Raw genomic sequence first — 10,000 nt, forward strand, 5'->3', positions numbered from 1 at the left:
GTGTGTGTGTGTGTGTGTGTGTGTGTGTGTATTGATCAGGTGGAGATTGAAAAACTGGACTATCACCATTACCTGCCGCTGTTCTTCGATGGTCTGTGTGAGACGTCTCACCCGTACGAGTTTTTCGCCCGGCAGGGTGTACACGACATGCTGGAACACGGCGGCACCAAAATCCTGCCGGTCATCCCTCAGCTCGTCATCCCCATAAAGAGTGAGTCGAACATAAACACAGACATTTTCATTCCTTCAAATGAATGCAATATAATTTGGTCAAACTTTCCCTCAAACTTTCTTCACTGATTAAGGTTTGTTCTGATTTACTGAAAGCAGCGAAAACACAAACCACATAAAGACCCATAGTAATTGAGTTAATATCAGGTTTGGTCGGGAAGACACAACAACATTTCTCAATAATCATAACGATAAAGGAAGGATATTGACATGGATTTGTATTTCATACTAAATAAAACTTCCCAGATAAAACTCATTAACAGAGAAGACTTTGATACAGGCTTCGATTCGCTCCTCTGCCCTGAGCTTGCAGGTTCTCCCCGTGCTTCAGGGGTTTCCTCTGGGTACTCCGCTTTCCTCCCGCAGTCCATATACATCTAAATTGTCCGTAGTGTATGCATGGGTGTCTGAGTGTGTGTACGATTGTGCCCTGTGATAGGTTGACACCCCGTCCAGGGTGCCCTGAGTCTCCTGGGAGAGGTCTCCAGGATCCCTGCGACCCTGTGTAGGATACGCGGAATAGATAATGGATGGACTGTGATCCATGTAGAGATGTAACACTTTACATTATAGCTGTCACTTTTCATGTAGGTGTCAGCTATAATGCCCACCTTTTAGATTTTTGATATTTAATCAAATATCTAATCATATGTAAAAATTGTGATGGTATTATACCAGTGGCACAAGAAGAGGTTCAAAGTGTTTAAAGTGTGTTACTTTACTATCTGTCCCCTTGTCACCAGTCAGGGATATAACAGAATAATGTCCGTGAACGAATGTATAACCAACAATGAAAGAACCTCTTCATGACAAATGCTGATCTTCAAAATCTGCTGATTTATCTTTGTTTTTTGAATAATTATCTGGCTGACAATTCCTCCTGAACTAAAGGGATGATCATCAAATGCTTAGACCCAGAGAAGAGATGATACTGGGATGGTGGTGATTAGAAATCTGTCAGTGAGTCCCTGGCTGATGAAATTTCCTGCTCGATCAGAGCTGAAGCAAAAAAGACTCCTCAGTCCATGATAAACACACAGCGAGGAAAAAAGTAAAAAAAAATTTAGACAAGGGTGCAGGAGTTTGTACTCAGCATTGGTGCAAGGCCAAGATCTCACTGTTTTAAGCTCTAAGGGTGTTGGCAGAATTTCTTGCTTTCCCTCTCAATAATGAGATCACAAGGCCCCGGGTGGCATTTTCCCAGAGCTTGTGAGTTCAATCCTGACGATGCCACAACCATCTGTGGCTGGGAGTCCAAGAGAGCAAAACTGGCTGTGCTTTCTGAGTGGGAGGGATGCCATACTCTCTCTCTCCTGTCAATCACAGGGACACTAGCCAATCAGGGATGTCTGTGAGCTCATGTATGAGGAAGAGGGCAAATAGCACTTTCCCCCAAGGGTTCATAAGAATTTCTGAGGTGCCAATAATTGTGACACATGTATGTTTTATTTGAATTTCCTTTACAAGTTTCTTCAATTAAATGTTAGATTTATGCTAATTTACCACAGATATTTTTTCATTACCTTTCTTACCCATCTTTACCAATAATCCTGGAGCTGACTGTACTTACATTGGCAGACACTTAATGCAGTGACCTTAGGCCTTGGCCATGAAATCTAACACACACCCCACACACACACTTCTGTCTGAACTACTCACTCTCAATTATACACACTCTCACACATACACACTTTGAAGGTATCCCACAACTTCTAATCCTCTTCCAACTCACACCATTTTCTCATAGCAATATATCTGCTTCTTATGAAAGCACACACACTCGAACACACACACTCGAACACACACACTCGAACACACACACTCAAACACACACACTCGAACACACACATGTACACAGCGGTGATAATGGAATGTTAAGTGCCCTCTTCCTTATTGGACCTACGCTAATTACTACTGAGAGAAAAAGAGAGAGACATTAACTGAATGTTTGCGTTGCAGCTACTTCAACATTCAGACTTTTTTTTACACTCTAAAAACTTTTACAAACTTTTAAATAATTGGTCAGTAATGTGATTCATGCAGTCAAGCTTTAATTTTGACAATAAACCTGATTTGCAATGGGGGTGAATAATTTTGATTGCAACTGTATTTCTGGAGGTTGACTAATATTGCAGATATATTTCTATCAGAAATTTGACTCAACGCAGTTACTAAAACCTTCCAAATGTCACCCAGCTCTGGCATTTAGAGAAGGCGTTGGTGCCCAAGGTCGCTTGCTTTTAGAGTTCAATATGCAGCACACTGACACATGAATTAATGATTACTTTATTCCAAGAGATTTGCAGGCGGATGCGTGCCTGATAGATCGTTCCCTTCTCACCTTTCTCCTCTCCTCCTCCTCCTACTCCTCCTCCTCCCTCCTTCTCCCATCCCTGCGCTCCATCCTTCCACACGAGAAAGATGAATTATTGAACAATCCACCGGGCTAAATGTCACACCTGGGGAAAATGGTGTGCCGTGGTTTGGTAATTAGAATTTCAATGTTTGTGTTTGAATGAAGACTATGTGAGCGAGTCGTACTGAATGAAACATCTGAATGGAGCTGGTGGACTGTATCAATTCAGCACTGACAGGAAATGAGACCGATGCGCTGGTATGAGGCTCATGTGTCAAATCAACAGATTCATTTCTTCAATATTAGTTTATTTTCATTTCAAGTATAACAAACTTAAAGTAAATTATACAACAGATCAATACTGTTGTGAGGTTCTAGTATATGAACAGTTCTAGTATATGATTATGAATGATCGATGAGCGGGCAGTGTGATGCTTTGTGTCAGGCCATTACCACTCCAGAGTTGATTACATTTAAATAACAGCACATCACAAAGTATTTTATTATTCTTGTTATACCACAGCAATTCTTCATCTATTAAAGAAAAATACATTGCCTTTTGTCCATTTATATTTATATTTAATGTTGTGTCTGAAAAACACGTTCCTGTTGTCACTTAGGGTTAGGGCTGTAGGGTTAGCGGCTATAAACATTATATATTGTTCCTTTTTCTCTTTACCTCTCACTGTTACAAAGCTCCGACACTGGAGACTCCTTCCAAAAATGTTAAATAAACATCTCCGGTAAATCGTCACCATATTAATGATGACAATGCTTTTTAATCCCTTTATTTTTAGACTTGTATTAGTCATAATTACAAGTGCATTAATATAGAGGCATGATGTTATAGAAGTACCTTTTTTCAGGAAGGTTGGAAGGTTGAGCTCAAACCCCAGCACTGCCCGAGATACTCTTGTGCAAGAGCTTTAAGCCGGTATTCTTTCTAAACCTATATTCTACAAATATACACCGATCAGCCATAACATTAAAACCACCTTCCTAATATTGTGTAGCTCCCCCTTGTGCTGCCAAAACAGCTCTTTCCCACCGAGGCGTGGACTCCACAAGACCTCTGAAGGTGTGCTGTGGTATCTGGCACCAAGACGTTAGCAGCAGATCCTTTAAGTCCTGTAAGTTGTGAGGTGGGGCCTCCATGGATCGGACTTGTTTGTCCGGAACGTCCCACAAATGCTCTGTCAGATTGAGATCTGGGGAATTTGGAGGCCATGTCAACACCTTGAACACTTTGTCATGTCCGTCCCCCCCACACATGAGGTCAAAGGAATTGTCCACAGACCCCTGAGAAAGGTTTGTAGCATGGCTAATCCAGGGAAGGTTGTGAATCACACAGTGCCCTCTATTATTTTTAAATGGAACACATTTGGAATCACCGACACTCTTCTTAGAGCCAGTTCCCGAGCCCGCTTGAGCAAACCACGGAGTTTGTCAAGGACGTGATCGAGAACCCGAAGTTTACACTGACAGAACTCCAGAGGTCCCGTGTGGAGATGAGAGAGTCTGTCAGAAGGACAGCCATCTCTGCAGCACTTCACTAATCATGTCTTTATGGTAGAGCAGTCAGACGGAAGTCATGGGACAACTCGCTTGTCCAAAAAACACTCAGGGGACTGTCAGGCCATAAGAAACAAGACCTCAGGTCTGAAGATTCCAAGGCAACACAGACAAAAGCAATACAGACGTCTGTGAATGTCCTTGAGTGAACTTGAACCTGACTGAACATCTCTGGAGAGATCTGAAAATAGAGATACAGGGATGCTCCTCATCCAACCTGACAAAGCAGAAAGGAATGGTACTGTAGATCCCAAATACAGGTCTGCCAAGCTGATAGCACAGCACGCAAATAGACTTAAGGCTGTAAATGAGTGTTTTTTTTAGGATATTTTTGTTCAAATACATTTACACTATGAAGAATGAAAATAGTAACTGGAAGTGAACAAGGGAAAAAAGATTTACACCCAATGAAATTAGCAATAAACCAGCATTATGCTGCTAAATTATGTTTGCACCTGCACAGAAATAGAGCCTTACACAGCCTGGTCTTTAACTTGTGTTGGAGTGTATCCCCAACGCTGCAAGTTCTTTATTTATTTTTAATATTGCAGTCACTTTTTCATATTTTTTTCCCTACCAAAGATCAATAAAGAAGAGAACACCATGGGTGCAAAATACTTGAGTAATTGTACTTCGTTGCTATTCCGATGGATCATTTTGGCATGTTTATGCTTTACTTGATTGTTGTTGAAATTTAATACTTGTACTATTACTTAATTACATTTCCAAGAAAAACAATGTGCATTTTACTGATGAAAAATCTTGAAGGTCTGTTCTATTCATCCAGCCAGTGACTGTACGCTATATATTAATCGAATGGCTCAGTTTTAGCAAACTATCAAGTTCACCAGGAAACTATCAAGAATCATAGGAACGCATCATCTTCAGTGACATTCTCATGCTACACAATGCAGTTAGTGTTGTAGCTTTCCACGCGCATTTGAATGTAGACAAGTCACCGGCCCTACCTCAGTAAAATATTTCAGTATGCTGATGTTAGAAAAGCCGGGTATAAAATGAGGCATGTCCTTTGCCTCTATAGAAGGCAAAAACTCCATCTATCTCATTTGAAAAAGCATGTTTAGGTAAGTTTTGCTAGTTTTCTAACATGGCAATGTTTATCGAAGCTAGCCTGTTTTCTTTGCTACTGCCAGGTTAGCATCAATAAATATAAATAGTAGCTAAGAAACACAAGGCTAGGTAGCAAGTCAAATTCTAGCTAATGGTAAATATTGGGTATTTACATCTTATTTGACTTTGGATTCATTTATTAGCAAACTATTTAGTGTTGGCCATGCATACTGTATGACCGACAGAGAGTGAATGATGTTTTCAGGCAAAACGGCATAGTTGCTTTAAAATGAAATTCAGTCCCTCCAGGATTTTGCGATCAGAGAAATTAATGCAAAATCAAGCAAACTCTGTAATATTCGGAGGAGCTGCAATTTTTCAAAATTACCGCAGGTTTTACGCAGATTCGGGCCAAGATGCGTCATGTGACATCCTCACGACACTCGTTTAGCCAAAGCGCTCTTCGATTCACATGCGTCGAACATGAATACAGCTAACAGGTCTCTTTTACCAACAAACATCACTGCGAAAGACAAAATGGAAAAAACTATTTTGTACAATTGCATTTTCACCAGTTCAAGTATGCAAAAACCCACAAAAAACATTGCAAGTCGCATCGCAAATCTCACACACACACACACACACACACACACACACACACACACACAAAACCTCCTGTACTGACTGAAAGATCATCTTCTAGCATGTAATAAAAGTTACTTTTCACATGTAAACATGAAAATAAGGTATTTCATCAGTTTCTTTTAAACATGTGCTTATTTACTACTTGAGTACATTTGAATGTAGTAACTTTTTTATTTTTATTTGAGTTATTTTTTTGGATTAGTAAGGTTTTGACACGTTATCTCTACTTTCACTTTAGTATAATTTCTCGGTACTTTGTCCACCCGTGCCCAACACCAATGACTGTACTGAATTACCGCTGAAGGTTCCATCTACTCGGAGGAATCCTGAAGCCATTTCGATCCAAACGCCGTAGGAGAATTTATTTGAGAATATGAGAAGCAATGAGCAGTGTAGCTGACTCAGACGATGAGAAACGAGATTCTACTGTATGACTGAAGCAAACGCACTGTTCAAATGACTGGAAATCGCAGTCTTTTGGGATTCTATCCGTGAGAGAGTTCAGGCCACAATGTACTCTTAGAAAAAAATGGAATGAAGATTGTAATAGCGTCGGGGCTTCTCCAATCGTTCAGGCCGAGAACGATCACGAGCACTCTGCGGAACTTTAGAGGAAGCGGCTGTTAACCAAACCTATCACATTTACTTTCACCTAAATCATTTACAGATGAACGCACAGATCTGGATGTTTTACTCAATGGAGGGAAATGTCATTTTTCAATATAGCGCTTGAACACAGACGCTGATAAACTAGCGAGATTCCTCGGAGAAACCAGCGTCTTGATGCGTATAAGCATTTAACAGATCTCTTTGACATTATTTATGTCAGGATCAAAGCCTAGCAGCAAAATCATAAAACTGGCTAATGTGTTCTCTTCAGGCCATCCATCTGATTTGGACATTAGTCTTACTAATGAGGTAATGCGTTCCAGGCAGTTCATTATGTGTGAGAAGGGAGTTTTTTTTCTGTGTTATATCATCGTACTGCAGTCATACTGTTGGTGTGTTTAATGATTAGATTATTATTATTATTATATTATAATAATTAATTTCCACCATTCAGCATAGCTCATGTTTTTTCCTGTTCTTACCCAGTGGCTGTTCGAGTGACTCAGGTTGCTATTTTTTTTTTCAAATTTAGAAATAAATGTGAACCTGACGTAACATGGCGCAGAGTGCACACAGCATGAGGCATTAGAAATGTGCTGTGAATGTGGTAATTTAAAACCCAATTTTGATCAAAAATTGCACTTAGGTTACGTACGTTGCGACCGGTCTTAACACCAAGTGACTCAATTTTAACAGAAAGTCGTGTTCTTTTTCTAACAGCGCAAATAACTGCATTTATTCCACAGTACAGTTGAATTCTCCAATCTTATTGGGCAGAAGGTGCGCATTATTTTAGTATAACCGCACGGCTCGGACGGTAGTTCTGGCTGTAACATGAATGGCAGGTTAATATTAAAGCATTGTTTCGCACACAGGGACTTGTACGACAGATGCTGCACATAATCTAAGACTAATAATAAACAGGTTTAATAAATGTGTTCTTTAACAAAGTAATATTTAGAATCGTTGAAGTGGGGACACGCTTTGGAAAGTTTTGCAGCATGGGAGAGTCATCAGAACAGGAGTTTCCGGGTTCTTGGTAAAATGACAAGATGTGTTTTTGAGAGAGAGGAGAAGTGGGGGGGGGGGCTTGGGGGGTGAGGGAACAACTGGTTATCGCAGCTTTAACGTAAGTGATAACAGGAACTAGTTTGTCTCGCATCAAATCTAACTATAAACCGTTAAAATGTGCAACATTTTGTTCATTAATGATGTTTGCAAATCACTGGGGTATAAGCTGAATAACTGACATAAAATAATTTTCCCTTATTTATACCACGGTGCTGATGCGTGCTCAATTCAGATTGGACAGCAGCTTGGACGGTAGTGTCAGCATTAATAGTTGATATTAATTCACTCGTTCTGCTTAGACAACTTAGACCAGGACTTTATTAGCATGGACGTTTCATATAAAACTGGTGCGTTGTTCAAAAACTACAAAACAGTACACTTTCCAACAGTGTGTCTTCAAGACAGAGCACCTTCTGGATTCGTGTTAACATGACAAAGCTGTGGGGTTTTTAGATTAGTGCAGTTCCTCCTCGACAACAGCTGAATTTTACTCGCGCCCTGGGGCAGGAGTAGGTTACGAAGATTTTCCCTAAAATTATGCCATTTTCATGAATACCACATATTTCCTGTAAAAGCTCATATGAAAGATTTCTGCATTAATGCGTTTGTATCCAGCTTGATAAATGAGGCCCAATGATTGTAACTACAGATGAGGTCATAAGTTTACAAACACCTTGCAGAATCTAGAAAATGTTAATAATTAAAAAAAGAGAGAGATCATAAAATTTTGCATGTTGTTTTTTTATTTATTGCTGCCCTGAATAAACTACTTCGCATAACAGATGTTTACATAAAGTCCACAAGACAAGACAATAACTGAATTCACACACATGAACCCGTTCAAAAAACCAATACATACGCTTGATTATTACCCCCGTGTGTCGTTACCTGGAGGATCCGCGAGTGTGTTTGTGTGTTGTGAAAGTTCTTCATGAGTCCCTTGTTTGTCCTGAGCAGTTAAACCACCCACTGTTCTTCAGAAAAATTACTGAACATTCTTTACTTTTCCAGCATCTTCTGCATATTTCACCCCTTTCCGACAGTCGCTATATGATGTTGGGACACGTACACGACTATTACAAAAGGTGCAAACGTTCACTGATGCTCAAGAAGGCAGCATGATACATAAGTGGGGAAGGGGAGGGGTGGGGGGTGTAAACTTTTGAACAGGATGATGAGGTGTAAATTATTTTGTCCTACTGAAGGTCAGTACTAAATGAAAAAAAAAACAAGATCTTTAAACAAAATAATAACAGTTTACTTTAATGATCCTGTTCAAAAGCTTACAATGTTTTAAGATGATTAACATTATGCAGATTCTGCGAGGAATATGTAAATTTATGAGCTCAACTGTGTAAACAGTTTTTTTAAAAATGGTAATAATTTAAAACTTGTAATCATTGGAATCCCAGGGGCCGTGGTGTAAGGGGAATAAAACACTTCAGGGTGTGTTCTTATCGGAAAATGATCCAGTTTGGGGTGTGAACAACATCTCCGCTTCATGTTGATTGTTTTTCACTAACAACACGGCGCTGTGGTGTTTTATTCCTTATATGGTAGAGCAATAAAAGATAACGGTAAACAAAGAATTTAATGTAACTGGACCTTCAGAAGTTTGTGTTGGCTTAGTGCCTCACAAATTCTATAGAATCCCCAACACTATTTTGCCTCAGGCCGTAGATTTGGACTGAGGATTGTGGGACAGCCGAAATTAAAAGCACCTGCACTTCTGCCATCTCAGTCTCTCTGTGCCTGACTGCACCGTGGCTGTGTAACCTACATTATTTATCTATTGCTTTTTCTTTTCTTTTTTTTTTGACCGTGAACTTCCATAAAGGTCCACTGTGGTGATGATTTACAGGTGAGTAAAGGAAGCCCAGCACCTATTATTGGATGTGGAACTCATAACGAGAACATTACACTCCTGAGCGCACTTTCAAAGTTATATACTACATTTTCTGAACAATAAGTCTGCGCAATATATAAGATGCTCTCAAAATTCGGAGTGCTTAGTGGGGAGAAAATCTATATATCTGTCATTGTATACGTCGCATTAAAGAACCAGGTATTTTTATTCCATTTTTATCGTACTACCGCTGAAGTGGCCCTTCAGAGAACCGTATTGGTCCGTCCTTTTAGTGTTGTACCGCTTTCCAAGCTGAAGCTTTCGTTATGATATTCAGATTATTCTGGCCTTGAATATGTGTCTGTGTGTACATCCTCACAAAGGAGTCATTACATAGCAACATCTAATGCTGAACCCTGGTGACTTTATAAGTAAAGTTTCTGTAATCTCTGCCTGTGATTAAATAGACAAACTAATCAAAGGTGCTATATTCAATTCTGTAAAACTATAACTATATATATTATATTGTTTAAGCCATGGCCTAAGCACAAGTGTATTATTTAACTAAGAAAACCCATTTGGAAAACTGTAAAGGATTA

At 39.6% G+C, this 10,000-nt stretch overlaps 1 protein-coding gene across 1 annotated transcript in view; it reads left to right on the forward strand.

Annotated features, from left to right (window-relative positions):
- Positions 1 to 10,000, forward strand: part of pacrg (PARK2 co-regulated) — a 114,741-nt gene that overhangs the window by 53,732 nt on the left and 51,009 nt on the right. Inside the window, exon 3 of the mRNA XM_017475448.3 lies at positions 40 to 211. Within this exon, the coding sequence (XP_017330937.1) occupies positions 40 to 211 (172 nt within the window). The remainder of the gene's footprint in view (positions 1 to 39; positions 212 to 10,000) is intronic.

The sequence above is a fragment of the Ictalurus punctatus genome, chromosome 9, assembly GCF_001660625.3.
Source record: "Ictalurus punctatus breed USDA103 chromosome 9, Coco_2.0, whole genome shotgun sequence".
Lineage (NCBI taxonomy): Eukaryota > Metazoa > Chordata > Actinopteri > Siluriformes > Ictaluridae > Ictalurus > Ictalurus punctatus.